This window comes from Astyanax mexicanus, chromosome 15 (genome assembly GCF_023375975.1).
Source record: "Astyanax mexicanus isolate ESR-SI-001 chromosome 15, AstMex3_surface, whole genome shotgun sequence".
NCBI lineage: Eukaryota > Metazoa > Chordata > Actinopteri > Characiformes > Acestrorhamphidae > Astyanax > Astyanax mexicanus.
The window spans coordinates 24,851,015-24,868,783 of NC_064422.1; the positions used below are offsets into that span (position 1 = coordinate 24,851,015).

Consider the following 17,769-nt stretch of genomic DNA (forward strand, 5'->3'; position numbering starts at 1 on the left):
TACAGTCCTGCAGTCAGACTCCTCCGAGGTTGAAGAAGAGATTGTCCCTTTCTCCTGTTCTTCTCTCTTTCACACGGCCTGTGGATCTGACCACTTTACCTCCATCTTCATAATGTCGTCTTCTGACTGGAATCCCCCCGGCGGGGGCTAAATGAATTGGTGTGTGCAGTCAGTTCAGGTGCTTTTCCGCAGGCAATCCTCAGCCCACTCAGCCAGCTGTCAAGGTGAGACAGTTTTACATGGTGAAGCTCCAATGCCCTTGTCCAATTTCACTTTGGAGTGAATCTGGGCTGAACATGCCAATCCTCATATTACCAAACAAATTAAATCAGTGCACTGGGGGAGAGGGGGGCTGGGGGGGCGGGTTGTCCTGTCAGACACACAACAGCTTCCCCCCTCAGCCTGCCAGCAGATCAGGACACTGCGAGAGGAGAGTGGTTAATTGGTTTAGGATGTGAGAGGTGTGTCTGACAAGCACCCAAAGACACACTCCAGTGAGGGAAGGCAACAGTCCAGCAAAAATGCACACAGTCCGCCACGGTGCGGAAAAAGACTCAACAGCCAGCGGATTAACCCTTTGAAGTCTATAGTGGTGTACAGTAGAGTGTCATTTTACTACGTGCTATAAATACAGTGGAATTATTTGATCTTCATTTGGACTACGTTGAGGGACAGAGGTAATATAATTAAACAAATAAAACAGAAGAAATATATTTAATAAACAAAATGTAAAATCCAATAAACAGACATGCATTGTTCTTGTGTGGACAAACGTCGGGATATTCTGATAATGATTACTAATTTAAACACTTAAAATTAGAACCATGGCTAGATCAAAACAGCTCTCTGAGGCCTTCCCAAGGAAGGTTGTAGATGCAGGTGAGTCTTGGAAAGGGTTTTAAAAGATATCAGAACAGTTAGTTTAAAAATCAGATTCCACAGTTCTGGAAATATTTTAAGAGTAAAATCAATTTCTTTAAACTTTTTACACTAAAGAAATGATATACTTATTTAAAAGACAATGCAGGTTGTGGCAGTTCAGCATTAAAATCACATGAAAGCCAAATTTAAACTTGCAACATGTCAGAGCTTTTTAGAAAGTCCCCGTTATTTTAAATGCATAGATAAAAACATGCTATCACACAAGCATAACTGTATTTGAAAAAATGTGATTAGGTGTCCCTAATCATAATTTTTGAGGAAAGAAATTCTGAGAAAACACACTTACATGGATGAATTCATCATTACACATAATTATACTCTTGTAAAAAAAACACATTATTACAACATGTTAAAAACATAAACTTATAAAAATGGCATTATGTAAAAACACTCCTTCACATATATAAAGCTATGAATGGGAAATGGCTAAAATAACAAAAAATGTTCATAATTATACAGTTTTAAGAGTTCAGAAATCAATATTTCTTGGAATAATCCTGGTTTTTAATCACAGTTTTCAAGTACCCTGGCATGTTTTCCTCCACCAGTCTTACACACTGCTTTTGGATAACTTTATGTCACTTCTGGTGCAATAATTCAAGCAGTTCAGTTTGGTTTGATAGCTTGTGATCATCCATTTTCCTCTTGATTACATTCCAGAGGTTTTCAATTTGGTAAAATCAAAGAAACAATTTTTAAGTGGTCTCTTATTTTTTTCCAGAGATGTATATAAAAACACATGCTCACATAAAAAAAGGATGTGTGATCACATGCTGTTTCATCGCATTATACTGTATAACGCATATAATGGTTTATATAAACAGCACTTTTTTTCTGGCTATGATACAACTGAATACAATAGGTAGGCATACTGCACATGGAACCATATTATATAAACACAAACGGTAAAGGATAGTCTTTATCATTATTAGATCAAACCAAATAACTCTAGCTTGAGAATTCCTTTTAGAACACAAGACAAAGACACTTCTAAGACATTCTAATGTCCTAATTTACAGGACTCCGAATGAGTGTGGCATGCTGATATGAATATAAGTGGGGGATGGTGGGGTGGAGGGGGGTTATTGAATGAAATGGAATCCATGAACTGCCTTAATGAGGTTCAGTGAGTGTCCTGCAGTAATAGAGAGAAACCTTCACAGAGCGCAGAGCCGTCAGCAGCAGCAGCAGCAGCGTCCTGAGGAGAAAGCGCAGGTTCAGATTTCCCCAGAAAAGTGTTTCTCAGAATGAGACGACTCCTCTTCTAGGAATTTTAATTACTCAGCCTGATTGTCTTACTTACTGTACAGTTAGGGGAAGTTAAAATAGCACAATGCATGCACAACAGTATACTATAATATACTTAACAAAAACAAAAGTATTTCAGTATAAACTCCCTATATAATCACTACTAATAATAATATCTACATTGTGAACAGTGTAGACATCCATCTTTAATTAAAGTAGTTTATCAACAACATTTCTTTTTCACAGGTGCTGAAGTAGACAGCTTGGATGCATCACCTTTGGGTCACTTGGAGAGGAGAGTCCTGACCTCCCTTGGGGGCCCCTTCACTCACTCCTGTTGCAAGTGGCGTGCATGAAAAAAAGAAACTGAGTCGACTGAGATCCTTCTAGAAGTGATAAAAAAAAGAAGAAGAAGAGGAAAAGAAATCAGGACAGTGGTAAGTGAAACAGATAATAACGATTAAATATAATACTACATAACTACATGCTGTCAAAGAAACATGAAGAGACATTTGAATATAGTTAAATACAATTTCCAATATCAACAATGTATTTCTCTAATTTACTTCAACATTTAACATTAGTTAACATAATTCATCACAGTAGATAAGTAAATCCACCTCTGTTGTCCATGACATAATGAATGCTAAAGTTACATGCAAAGAAATTTGAACATGTTTACTCAAAGTTACAAGGTGTATAGCAAATAATTGGAAACAATTAACCACCAGAGACCACTTCAGATTCTGAATCAGTTTTTCTGATTTTGCTATTTATAGGTTTATTTATTTATTTATAGGTTATATGTTTAAGTAAAATAAACATTGTTGTTTTATTCTATAAACTACAGACAACATTTCTCCCAAATTCCAAATAAAATATTTTCATTTAGAGAATTTATTTGCAGAAAATGAGAAACAGCTGAAATAACAAAAAAGATGCAGAGCTTTCAGACCTCAAATAATGCAAAGAAAACAAGTTCATATTCATAAAGTTTTAAAAGTTCAGAAATCAATATTTGGTGGAATAACCCTGGTTTTTAATCACAGTTTTCTCGCATCTTGGCATGTTCTCCTCCACCAGTCTTACACACTGCTTTTGGATAACTTTATACCACTCCTGGTGCAAAACTTCAAGCAGTTCAGCTTGGTTTGATGGCTTGTGATCATCCGTCTTCCTCTTGATTATATTCCAGAGGTTTTACATTTTTAATGATACTAAAAATTGTATATTTTCATTATGTAAAAAACAAATGCTGTTTTTGACTAGGGCCAAATGACCACTTTACATTATCCCAGCTAACATTTTTTGTTTAGTAGGGCATTTTTAGAACGTTCATTCTGTCAGGTATTCTGGATCTTCTTCGAACGTTTTATTTAATGTTTTTAAACGTTCTGGTAATGTTTTACTGTTTTTATTTAAAGTGTTGGGAATGTTACTTTTAAAGGTTGCATAACTTTGGTATTTGTATTCTGGGAATGTTATGTGAGAAACGCTGTGATAATGTTGTGATACAAACCACATTATCAGATGTCACATCTTATCATAAAGTTTCTCAAACATTAGTTCTGTAATGTTACAGGTTAACTTTCCTGGAACGTTTTTTGGGGAAAAAAACATGATTTATTATAATGTTTTCTTTTATGTGTATCTGCATTGTTAGCATCTAAATGAGTTGGACAAAGTTTTTTTTTTTTTTAAAGGTCAAATTATCAATGACAAAACGCATCTTATTTGATAGAGTGGAGCATGTGTTCTCTACTGGGATCAAAAGTACCTTGATATTCACACTTCACAGCACAGAACGAATCTATTCAAGTGTGCAGCTCGCAAAACGATTCCAATTCAAACAGTCAAACAGTGCTTTTTCTTCGGGTGTCAAACTACAGTATATACAGGCCAGAATGACATTTCTGAGCCTGTGTGTGTGTGTGTTTGTGTGTGTTTGTGTGTGTGTGTGTGTGTGTGTCTCCAGTCAGCCATCCACTGCAAACATATTGTAGTGCACGGTTGAGTGCAGCGCGTCGTTTATAAAGCCACAAAAGCCATTTCTGATTGTGAAACAGCAGCAGTGGATCAGCTCAGCCTGTACAGCTGCGCAGGCGCACACGCGGCTCCTTCAAATGACTTTCAGTACGTGACGCACTGCACAGGTATCACCTTGGAAACGACACGCTGCAGGAGATGTGTGGTTCAGAGTATTTAGGTCGGGGTATTGGAGGTATTGTGTGATTCAGTAAGTAAGCTGATAATAATGCTGCATCTCACATCCTTTCTGGGAGAATATCAGTCATTATCTGGGTTTCTGGGTGTTCTGCTCCACGTCGTGGTCTGGAGGCTGAGAGGATGTGTTACTGTTAGAACACTGGGGGAGAACAGGTTGATGATCTGCGGTGACTGATTAATCATGTGATTGACAGGTGTGTCATGTCCATGTGTGGGAAAATCAGCCCAGTCACTGTTTTAACAGATCAAATCACACCATGACCTGCTAAAGTAAAGAAAAAGCTTAAAGCAGCAGTCTTCAGTCTGTTAGAATAACATATAGCTGTGGTCAGAAGTTCATATAATCTCATCATGATGACGATGTTTGGCTTTAGGAGTTACTGGAAGCAGCTGCAGCACCAGTGTCACTGTCTACAGTTTTATAACACCACAGACTGAGAGGCTGCAATCAACAGAAAAACAACAACAATTGTATATAAAATAAGAACCATTCAGCTTGCTGGATTTGGTTGTGCAGAGAGTAGAGGAGAGTCTAGTGTGGAAAGTGCCCCTCAATGCTCAATATGGAAATCTTTGCATTAGTAGATAATTAATCAAAACTCTAAACTGTTTATGAAATATTTGAGAGATTTTATCAGTAATTTAAATATGTTCATAAAAATGGTTATTTGACCTGTGGTTTTGGGTACTTAGGGAGTCCTGGGGTAATTTTCTCTTTTATGGGGGGGTCCTCTGTGATTTTATGATTTTATTCACGTCTGGAACGACCATGTACGTGTTTTTCTCAGACGTCCTCTGAAAAAATTAAAGGCTGAATTACCTACTGTTTTTTGCTGAACTCCGATAATTTTATTCCTAATTTTATTCCTGTCCAAATCTGAGTTCCATCACCTCATGTTTAATTAAATAGCTATTTGTCCACTACTACACACCACAATTACACTTTCGCTGTGCATTTCCACAGAGATCAATGTAAACACAACAGCGAGTGGAAATGGAGGAGCTACTGAACACAATGTCATGTGACCAAGAAATCCAAAAATCTCACTGGTCCTACAGTTTTTCAATTCCAGTCCGGATGCACTTAACACTATCAGAACTATGTAGACTTTGCATGAAATCATGACACTTAATTAGAGTGACCATATTTTAGTTTTCAAAAAAGATGATACTGGGGATACACATTCATCCATCATGTTAAGGATATTATAACTGGGGGTTGATCTTTAACTAGACCTTATAAGTTGTAGTAGGTTGTAGTTGTAGTTAGTGTGAGTGTGTGTCTGTGAGTTTAGGAGGTTAAATATCTCTAAAATCATGCAAACTCAATGGACATTAAATACATATAAATTTAATCATTTAGCAAGACTAATAAATAGCGGTTGAGTTATTGTGACTTAAATTTAAGATGTTGGCTCCCAGAGATTTACCTATGCTACGGGATTTAAACAGTGGCTTTTAATAAACTTTAATGGCCTATATGTCCAAATGATCACCTCTCAATTAAACTTAAGGAAAGCTGATTTGTGTTTATTCACAACAAACAATTCTAAAACATAAATTCAAAGAAACTACAAAAATTCCAATATTGCTCTGATGTTTATGTCTATAATGAGTTTATGTGAACTTTCAACCACAACTAAACGTTATCATACCGACAAAAAGTTATCGCTTGTGTCAATAACATCACAACATGTGATAACATCACAGTGTAACAGCACAAAATGTTTAGAACTAAATGCTCCAAAGATAATATCAATGATCTTCCGGGAATTTACACTTGATTCTGTTTTATTATACTTAAATGAAAATTCCTCTTATTTTTCATAATTTTTTACATTATGTAAATCTTGCTGGAACTGCATGTTATTGTTTTTTTTATTCATCAGTCATGATCCCTAAACATTTAGCTTAAAGGAAAGTCACAGTTATTTGAATAATTGCCTGAAAAATTCAGTCATTAAAATGTAATTTGTGAAGAGCAGATCATGCTCACTGTGAGCTCAGATAAGACAGTAGGAACTCAAGGGAAGTTCTAAACTGTTTCACTTTTGGACTTTAGCACTTTTGGAGTCACATTTAAAAATACATTTCTAACCACATTCACTTCTTAGGTAAATTTGTAGTGCTACCTTTATTTTAGTTTTCTCATCTGGTTTTACTTTTTTCTTTAAATGGTATGTTTGATTTCTTGTGCTAAAACCTTATTTAGAACTTTTTATATTTTATTTTATTATATCTTCTTATTTGAAAATAATATACTTCAACACATATAATTTTCTCCTCTTTTGTTAATAAAATTATAATCTGATTTACAACTCTTTAAGATAAAATATAAGAGACTACTTAAAAAAAAAACTTCAGTACAATGAACATGTGATTTTAATCTATAAATCACGTACAACATTGGACCGCTCATCAAACTCTTTTGTTTCCATGAAAATGAACTGAAATGAGAAGTAAAATGCCTGGACATGGTGCATTGTATCCTGTTTCATTTAAACATGCAACAAAAAGCATGATTTTGGAGCATTCATCAAACTCTTTTTTTTTGTTGTAAAAAATTAACTAAAATGTCTGGTAAAATGCCTGGGCATTTTGTATCCAGTTTCATTCAAATATGCAGTAAAAAAACATTTAAAAACTTTCACCAAAATTGCCAAATTACGTAAGGCTATAAAATTACTCTTGGTGTCATGTTCAATCATTCATTAACTGCTTTTGTTTTCGTTAAAATGAACTGAAATGAGTAGTAAAATGCCTGTGCATAGTCGATTGTATGTGGTTTTATTCAAATAGGCACCAAAAACTGTTTTAAATTCTTCCACAATAATTACCAAATTACTTAAGACCATAGTATTACCTTTTGGTGTAATTTTGGAGCATTCATCAAGCTCTTTTTTTTCTATGAAAATGAACTCAGATTAGTAGTAAAATGCCTGGGCATGGTGGATTGTATACAGTTTCATTCAAATATGCAACAAAAACTGCCAACTTGTTTAAGCCTATAGTGTAAACTTTTGGTGTAATTTTGGAGCATTCATCAAACTATTTTGTTTCCATGACAATGAACTCAATACTTGGGCATGGTGATTTTTATTCAGTTTCACTCAAATATACAATAAAAAATACTTAATGTTTTACAAAAATTGCCAAATTACGTGTTACCTTTTGGTGTAATTTTGGAGCCTTCCTCAAACTGTTTTTTTCTGTGAAAATGAACTTAAATAAGTAGTAAAATGCCTGGAAATTGTGGATTGTCTCCGGTTTCATTCAAATATACAACAAAAAAAAGTTTTTTAATTTTTCACCAGAATTACAAAATTAGGAAGGCTATAGTATTATCTTTCAGTGTCATTTTCAATTTTTCATCAACCCCTTTTGTTTTAATTAAAATGAACTCTTAAATGACTGGTAGAATACCTGAGCATGGTGGATTGTAACTTGTTTCAAATTCAAATATGCAATAAAGAGCACATTATTTTTACAAATTTTTGTGTCTTTCTGTAGAAGCCCACAGAGACGCTAGTCTCTTACATCAGAAACACACACACATTCACACACATTCACACACTGACTTCCAGTGGATTTTCTGTTTTGTTCTGACGCAGCTGATTCCAAACTTTGAAAGGGCCGGGGGCGAGTTTGGAGCGCTCAGAGGGGAAGTGTGTGAGTGTGTGTGAGTTTATGTGAGTGTGTGTGAGATACGCTGGGTCCCGTGTGTGGTTTTGGATGCCTCTCTCCAACCTGCAGATGTCTAGACTGATAGTGGGAGGAGGAGAGGAGGCTGATTGATGGAGACCCTGAGGGAGAGCAGGGTGTGTGATTGGCAGACTTCAAGCATCACGCTCTCTCTCACTCTTTTATTCTCTCTCTCTCTCTCTCTACATCCTTCATGACCTCATCTGTCTGCAGCCCACATTTACGCTGAGGTGCTTTAATTAGTGCAGATGAGAGATCAAGTTGATACTGATGGGAAGTGAAGGGTTGGGGTGAAGGATTATATATCGGGTGTTTAATGGATGAATCAAGTTTAGCTCTCAGCTGAATTTCATTGTCTACAAAAAAGTTTCTCGAGTCAACAGTACCAGTACCAACAGGCTACTTTGCTATTGACAGAGGCTTAGCGATGCCATGCCAAGATTTACAGTGTTTTTGCACTTTAATGCACACTTAAAATCCTTTCACTTTCCCAAAAATCATCGGAGCACCTTATAATCTGGTGCACTTTATGTATAAATTTTACCAGTCAGGTTTTAAAGAGCAGTAAAGCGACTCTACTAAAGTACAGAGTTATACAGGAGTTTCAGTTTAGTTCTCCAGCACCGGAGCTGTAGCAGTTTTAGCATTAGCCACTAACCACACTAAGCACTAGCTCTTTTACTGTTCAGAGGTGAGTATTATCAGCCTGTAGCCTGCTGCTAACCCCAGCTAGCACTGCTGAAGCAGCATTAGCCGCTAACTGCGCTAGCTCTTTCTTCGTTCAGAGGGAAGTATATCAGACTGCTAGTGGTGAGCCGCTAACGCTAACGCTTCAGCCTAGTGCTGGAGAAATTTTGGAATCTAATCTTAATGCAAATAAACAGAAGGGCTTTAATCACCCAAATAAAGTTTTCAGGAGAGAAATCTGTGTAGATTAACATCCAGCGCTCCTTTGACTCCTGTGACTGTTTAAAACTGACTGGAAGTTTACCTAAGCATGAAGAACACTGACAGAGACCATTCATGTAGAGTTAGAGAGAGTAATGTAAAAAATGAACTCAACTTCAAATATATGGTTTTCTAAAAAGAGCATTTTATTAAAACAAAATGCATATTTACACTGCACAGTAACAACCCTTGAATCGGCACAACGTACTGTACCATTACAAAAAGGCAGGGACATGTACAAAAATGAGTCTAGGCATATCAGTGATATAGAAACAGGTTTACAGCGCATTGTCCTGAAAAGGCAGAGTTTGGTAAGTGAAAAGCAGTGAAAGATGACTGGACTCATACAGCTGGTATGGCTGGTATTTTAAAATACTAAATTGTCTGCTTTGAGAGACTATTGCTTATTTCTTAATGGTAACAGAAAATGTGCTTTGTCTTTACAGACCAGTGAGTAAATACTGCTTCTGACCACAGCCTGCCAAACATCCCACAGCGTTACAGGGATAACAACTCGAGGCCTGACAGCAGCAGTGCAGACAGAGGGAGTAGCCAGCAGAAATAATCAGAGCAGGATTACAGTGAGTAAATCAGTTACACAATACAGCAGAGGACATGGACTGGAACAATGCCATTATTCACATGATGTACAAAAAAGGTACAAAAAAGCCTACATGTTAAATAACTTAGATAACCATAAAACTGAAAACCTAGGAAATATGAGGCTGGGCATTGCTTAATGTGACTGGCAGGTAAAATTAAAAGAATAATCCTTTACGCTGAGAGAGAGAGAGAGAGAGAGAGAGAGAGAGAGGGAGAAAAGGTAGAGACATGGGGAGGTAACATCACCGCAAGTGCGTGTTGCATAAAATCTGTTGGGACAGTTCCAATACCCTGCCTGGCTGAAAGAAAAAAAAATCCCCAAAAAAAAAAAAAAAAAGAATAGAGCACTTCATTTCAGGTTTTGGTTGCCTGTAACTTGTGGAGGGGGGCTTAAAAAAAGGGTCCCGACAAAAAGCACACCGCTAAGCAACATCTGGCAAACAATAGGCGTTATCTGCCGGAGCACAAAGCTGCTTTCAACTTGGGTGGGAACCTCTCACCCAGAAGCCCCCTACTGACCAGAATAACACAAATCACAACGACGCGTAGCTAACACAACGTTTCCTTTTTTTCCCTCAGTTATAATTTACACATCATTTATTCTCTCAGCTAAAAGCAGTGTTTCACCAGCTGTGCCACTCAGACACGTATTTAACCCTGACGTTCAACCAAAGTTCCTCACAGTGAAGTCTTCTCTCTACATTAGAGATATCTGCTGAACAGCTTTGTTTTTTTATAACAAAGCTAAAATAGCTTAGTTTAGAAGAGGAGTCCCAAACGGCCCCTACAGCCAGGGGTGCCAGGCCGGGTCCATGCGGCAGAGGTTGTCCAGACTGTTGGCCGCCGCCACCAGCGTGTTGACCTTGCTCTCTCCGCCCTCGAACTGAGCCAAGTTGTGCAGGCGGGTCATGATGGCGGTCACGGCTTTCTGGACCAGCGACACCAACTGCTGACTGTCCATGTTCTCCGGCTGTCCGGCGGGGGACAGAGGCATGGACGTGTCCTCCTGAGTCTTCTTGTGCCAGGCGATGATCTCGTCTCGCAGCACGGCCTTCAGAATGCCGTCCACCTGAGAGCATAGACACATTAATGAGAAACACAGAGAACGAGAGAGAAATGTACTGAAGAAATGTGTACTGAAGCCATATGATGAGTTTATATATATATATATATATATATATATATATATATATATATATATATATATATATATATATATATATATATATATATATATGCGCTTTATCCCACATGTTTGTGTCAAAAGAAATTGCTGGAACTTTTTTTTGGTACGAGATGTTTAGGAAACATGCATGCGCTAATCTATGGGAGGCATCGGTAGGACGGATAAACACTTCAGAAATGAGTAGCGTTTTTGGATATTTTAGACTAAAAAGATATAGTGTCCGTATGTAAAATCGTGATTACTCCATTTTGAAAATCGCATTAAAACAGTAATTTGAATAAATCGTGAAAATCGCCAAGCATTAGTCAGGAGACCAAAGAGTAAGCCAGAGCAGCTTGACATGAGAGGACACTAAGATTAAGGAACAATAATAGAGATCTTATAATTTTTCAGGCCAATTTCCAAAAAATCTGTATATGATTGAATTCAATTTGACATTAAATTACTAAAAATATAAATAAAATTAGTTCTTTAAAATTCCTACCTTAAAGTTGGGCTGGGCGAAGCAGCGAGCCACAGCGATCATGGAGGCGGTGAGAGGGCCGGACACCCCGATGGTGGTCAGGAACTCTGAGATGTTGGGGGTAAGGCGGAAGGGAACAGGCCGGTTTGCATCCAGATCACCAGTGGCATCATTGATGTCAAAGCGGAAGTACGACACATTCAGCTTCCCCGTGTCCTGTTGAAAAGATAAAAAAAAAAAAAAAAAAAAAAAAAACATTAAAACCTTTTCTTTCTTTTTTTTCCCCCCTGGAAATCCCCCCAAAATCTCAGCTTTAAATAGTGTGGATTCCATGATTAACTGACCAATGCTCCAAACTGAGTGCTGGTTTCTCAGAACTAGGGATTCTTGTATAGGAGGCATTCAGAAAAATACCAAACACCTGATCTGTAGTATATTAGCTGCAAATTCCCATGTAATGATGTAAATGATGATGTAATGATGTAAATGTGATGATTCAGCCCTCTCTTACTATATAAAAAAAAAGCTCACAGGCAGCTAATCTATACAGCTACATTCTCAAGAATACTGCCTTTGACATCCATGTTCAAGCACTAAAAATATAAAGACGCATTAATCTGAAAAGCCACCGAGGCTTGTGTCAGCCCATCACTGTGAGCACAGACTTCACTCTCTTGTGGAGCTGTGCTGCTCTGTACACAGGCCACACGTGTCATGGTGGGAGCTATAAAGCAGTGATTATGTGTTTAGGGCAGTCCTGGCGGAGCAGTTCAGAGATAAGGCACTTATTTGAGAATGGCAAAATGGATGAATGCTTTTCTGCCTCACATCCAATTCTGCCTGCAGTCCCCGGGCTGGTGAGGAGGGAGCAGGTCATAAGGGACCAAGCTCCCAGATTTGTGTGAATCTCTGCTAGAGTGGCTTTTTAATCCGAGTATCTTCTGAGTGTTGGTTTCTGAATACAGCGACCTTTTGATATGAAATGGACTGGCTGAAAAATATGCGTCAACATCAACTCAGTCAGAGCTTAATTAGCTTTTAAGGGCTATGGTTTGTTTATAATTGCTGTTAGCAAAGGCCAGGTGAGGCCAGGAAATCCATTTCTTTATAAATACTGACTCCTTTAAACTTGTACAGTGGAATTAACAAGTTTGGGCAATTTATGCACCTTCCTAATACAGTTTAACCCCTGAACAGGGCAGGATTTTTTTTTAATTTTCTGCCTGACATTACACCACTAAATCTTTTTTCTATTCAAGCATTACATATAAAGCTTTCGTTTTTGATAAGGAATATTACTGAAAAGCATAATTGTAATTGTAATAGAAAATATAAAAAATATTTAAGTAAGTCTGCTAATGTCAAAATATAATGAATTTTCTGAACTTCATTTTAAAATCAATATTTTCCTAAATACAAATCAAACAGTTCATGTCCACCAAACCTTTAGTTTCGTTATGTTTGTCTAGTTTTTATGTCTATTTTCAAACATGCAAAATTTGGGTTGATTCCTGTTACTGATCTGGAATTATTAAGTGGAGTAGAGAGAAAACAGGCAGCTTCTCAAAGTGTCCTGTAGGAGATTTTAAAGTGTTAATGTAAATAAGTTTTTTACTGCAGAAAAAAATGGGTTTTGTATCACCTACATCTGTAGCCCATATAGGGTACAAGGGATTTTAAGGTCTTATTGCACACTTGCACTGTAAATCCTATAAACTTTTTATAAACTTCTCAATATCACTGTGTTCATCTGCTATATGATATATTTCACTCAAATTGCTGATCTGAACAATGAATGATTTATAAGGGAAAATAATAAAAATTATCAGGGGGTTTTCAACCTCAAATAAGTTAAATTCCTTAAGTCTCAGAAATCAATATTTGGTAGAATAACCCAGGATTTTAATCACAGTTTTCATGTGTCTTGGCATGTTCTCCTCCACCAGTCTTAGACATTGCTTTTGTATAACTTTATACCACACCTGGTGCAAAAAATTCAAGCAGTTCAGATTGATGGCTTGTTATCATCCATCTTCCTCTTGATTATATTCCAGAGGTTTTCAATTGGGTAAAATCAAAGAAACTAATCATTTTTAAATGCTCTTTCATTTTTTTCTCTTATTTTTTTTTTCCAGAGCTGTATTTCAGAAGTCATTACCACCCAGAGTGAACAGGGCAGTGGGTGGTAATAATTGTGACCAGTGTAATCTGGCTAGAACTGTTCCTGCAAACAGACCAATAAACACATTCAATGCAGGAGGTCTCACACACACACACACACATCTTTAGTCATGGGACATGATACTAGTTCAGTCAAGCTGGTCATTACATGACTTTTTGCACACCAGTATAATTATTAATTTTATGCCTAAAGATAAATAAAAAAAAATGTAAATAGACCAATGAAGTCAAACACATGCTGCGCTGTAAAGAAGCCAATGCCACTTCAACCTCCAGCGCTGGTCTCAAAGCATAAACAGAAAGAGAAGCTTTCCAGATGGGAATACACCACAGATGTGCGTGCACACACTCGAGTGTTTGTGTGTAAACAGGGCTGGGCAAGAGTGCACCCACACACACACACACACACACACACTCTCTCTCTGCCTGGTTCTGTAATCTCCCTGTGCCTAATAAGATCCGTAGAGTGAAACACGCAGAGAGGGGACTTAATACCACCGCTTTAACCGTCGCTCGTCCGCCCGCCCCAAAAAAAAGGCAGATTAGGATCAGAGGACAGCGCGTCTGTTTGACAATCATTTCTAATAAAGACTTTCAAATACACTCCTGCTCCTGAATCCAGTGTACTGGGCCCCTGTGTAGAGATGCTGTAATGATGCGGGGCCAATCGTCCACACTCAGGCTTTTTAATTGAATCAAGGCTGACAGCTGGAGAGTGACCGTATAATCAGGCTATCTGAAACGCTCCTCACATCCGAGCAGCATGAGTAATATATGCCCAGAGCCGCGGGAGAGTATCTGTTCATCTGCTGCGAGATGATCCAGCAGGGCGTCCGAGACCGCCGCTTTATTGGATTCGCACATCTGAGATGGATCCCTAACACAGATCGAAGCTGACTGTGTTCAGAACAGTCAGCTTTCAAAGAGGATCTTTAGTGGTGAAGCAGCTTCAGACATTAAAAGAAGCTACGCCTTTACGTTTACGCTGACAGCATGTGAATCAGGACCCTCACACTGACTCTATTAAAGTTGACATAACTGTACAATACAATAAATGTGACCTTTTGACAATTAAAGGCTGTGAATTTAACTACAGCCCTATCCAGATGGGATTAGTTTCTCAGGGGGACGTCTGTGAAAAATATTTCACACTTCTACTCAGTGATAAAACTCCTGCATCTGGGCTGCAATTGTAAAAACAAAAGCACCCATGATTTTTTTTGTCTTTCTCAGTCACATGACATCACATTCAGTAGCTCCTCCGTTTCCACTCTGATGCACAAACGCTGTTGTGTTTACATGGATCTCTGTGTAAATGCACACCCAAAGTATAATTACGGTGCGTAGCAGTGGACAAATTGCTCTTTTATTACATGCATGGTGATGAAACTGTGTCCGGACAAACATTGGATACTGGAACTAAAATTTAGCCTTTAATTTTCTCAGAAGACGTCTGAGAAAAACACGTACATGGTCGTTTCGGATGGGAGACGTCAGAGGACCCCAAGAAAAGATAAAACTACCCCAGGACCCCCTGAGAATCTAATCCTGTCCAGATAAGGCTTATAAACAAAATACAATCCCATTTTAAACCAAAAACCAGACTGTAAAATTGTAAAAAGCCTCCAAATAAGACATGATCATTTGATCCAGTGGTGTATAAGCTTACCTTACTTGTAATTTACTTGTAATTTACTTGTAATTTACTTGTAATTTGTATGCACTTACACACTTTCGTTTTTGTCCTACAGTGTTTGTATAAATGTATCTTATTGGGGGAAAAAAAAAGAGCTAATGGAACAGTAGTGCTGGGCGATTGTTTACCTGAGCGATCTGCAGCATTTCTGGGTTGAGGCGGTTGAGGTGCAGCATGAACTCAGCCAGGCCGATGAGGGCCAGCTGGATGGTGAACATCTTGCGGAAGGTCCAGTAGTCTGTGGCGTTTGGGAAGGTGTGAAGGGCCCACTCCTTCAGCATGCTGCGAGGAACCATGTTCCCCTGCACTTCCTTTAGAATGTCTCGCAACACCTGCACACACACATGAAAGAGGAGGGACTTAGTCCTGTTCATCAGCATGATTTAAGTGAGGGAGTGTAACTACTGAAGTGCACAAATAAAGAGCCAGTATTGAGCAGACAATTAAGCTACTAATCAATAAAATATATCAGATTTACCAAAACATTTTAGCTACTAGGAAACTATCAGACTTACAAAACAATTAAGCTACTAAACATTAAGAAACTATTAAACTAAAAATAATTTAACTACCTAATGTTATAAAGAACCAAAAATATTTGTTATGTTTTATAATTTAAACTGTATGTAAACTAGACTCATATAAATTAATGTAAACTAGACTCATATAAAGTGTTGGTTCCTGCTTTTATTTCTTCTGAATGGTCGCTCTGTAAAGCACATATAAGGTTAATTTTATTTAGCACAGCATCTCACATCAGTGTTGCAAGCATGCACACAGTCATGATCATTTATTGATGTTTCCACAAAGAACAAAAGATAAGTGCGCTATTAAACAGCACTACTGCTGTCTGTTCCAGTGTGATTAAGCTCAGTTTGGCTGCACTACATGAGATGTGCCGTACCTGATGGCTGGCCTGCGTTCCCCTGGCCTGAACCGTGGCGAGTCGGTCGTAGTAGCGGGAGATGGGGTTGTCATGCTCAATGCCTTTCTTGGCGCAGCGCTGTTTGTAGATCTCCACCAGAGAAAGAGACGAGGGGTTATCCTCCACCAATCGCATCTGAGGAGACACGGCCACCACCCTGGGGACTGCAGGCACAATAACACAACACGTTACGATGCAATCACGCTTAATGGAGTCCGACAAAGACATGCTTAGCAGATAGAGTTATCCTAGGATGCTCCCCTGAAGGACAGATAATGATGAGCTGAGTTAGAAGAAACGAACTGAATTGAGGCATCGTAAGAGGCAGCTCAGTGCATTACTGAAGATATACAACTATCATTCAAACCATATAGAACTGTAAAGATCTCAACACAGAGCAATCTAGCTGAAACCTGAACTCGCCCATTGAACATCCTCTAAACATTTTCCTCCGATCCGCCACCGTCGATACAATCGTTCCATTTACACAGAGAGTGAACCGAGACCGCACAATTCCCCAGTCATATCATTTTTAAACAAAAGCAATCCACAGCCAAGAGCGCCAGTGAGAAAACACCTGCTAGGAGAGCGCTCTCGGGAGAACGCCCACCAGCACCTCGCCGAGCCCGCAGGAAACTACTAATGCACTGCAGGAGTGTGCTGCCAGTTATTTATTTGTTTAGAGGAGGGAGGAAACTGTTAGCAGAAACTAAGAAAAGCAGCTCAAATTGAGAAATATGGAGGCTGGTAAGAGAGCACTGCTGAATATTAATTGGTGCTAGCAAACCAAACCCTTTTTTGTCTTTAAAATAAAGCAGTTCTTACTATTTTATCATAAATTCAAAAACTAAACAAATACCAGCCTCCCATCACATAGCACTCAGTCATATTTTACTGTGTATATCTGAATAAAAAGAAAAATATTAACAAGGATTTTGTTTGTTTCAGAATAGTGGGGAATTGAGGGGGGGTGGGGGGTAATAACTTGATGGAAGTAGTATTTCTAATTGGCATCAATGTGCTTCTGCTACCACCAATGCAAAGCCAAATCATTTATTCTAAAAACTGTGGTCTAATTTATTTTTTTTTTCCAGGAGTTGCTTTTATCCAAAGTCATGTTTCCGCAACAGCTTTTGCTGGTTACCTGAAAACTGTAGTGCTGCTTTTGTGCATCGTTAAATCAACCTAAACAAAATATTATCCAATTGCTAAAAAGTACTTCCTACCATGCATCTACACATTATCCCTAGAGTGATCTCGAACTCCCTCTCTTTAACCAGTTTCTGAATAAGGCATTTAGTAAGCATAAAGGTGTTTAGTCAATTTACTCTAGTAATAAATTCCTGAGACAGGTCAACAAGTGCTAAGGTTGACTTTATTTTGGGACAGGTATAAAAATAAACAGATCATTAAAAATGAACCTTTTTCTATAATGTTATCTGTCTGATATTTACTTTGGTTGAGCCGAGCTGGTGACCACACGGGATAGCAGAATATAAATATACATTTCACCACTAAAGAAAGACCACCTCAAAACACCTCAAAATCCAAAGGTTAAAGCTATTCTGGGATGCTGGTCTATACGATACATTTTCCACTAGATATAATCTTAACCTCAGTCTCATCAGGAAGGGGAAAGAAGTTTTAAT

General features: G+C 38.1%; 1 protein-coding gene across 6 annotated transcripts in view; it reads right to left on the bottom strand.

The window, feature by feature from the left end:
* Nucleotides 1–9,189: 9,189 nt before the first annotated feature.
* Nucleotides 9,190–17,769, bottom strand: part of LOC103032461 (transformation/transcription domain-associated protein) — a 134,604-nt gene continuing 126,024 nt past the window's right edge. For all 6 annotated transcript variants that reach the window (XM_049464430.1, XM_049464432.1, XM_049464431.1 and 3 more), the window contains 4 exons: nt 16,100–16,284; nt 15,324–15,527; nt 11,340–11,534; nt 9,190–10,738 (listed from right to left, as the gene is read on the bottom strand). In XM_049464430.1, coding sequence (XP_049320387.1) covers nt 10,454–10,738; nt 11,340–11,534; nt 15,324–15,527; nt 16,100–16,284 — 869 coding nt within the window. In that variant the 3' untranslated portion in view covers nt 9,190–10,453. The remainder of the gene's footprint in view (nt 10,739–11,339; nt 11,535–15,323; nt 15,528–16,099; nt 16,285–17,769) is intronic.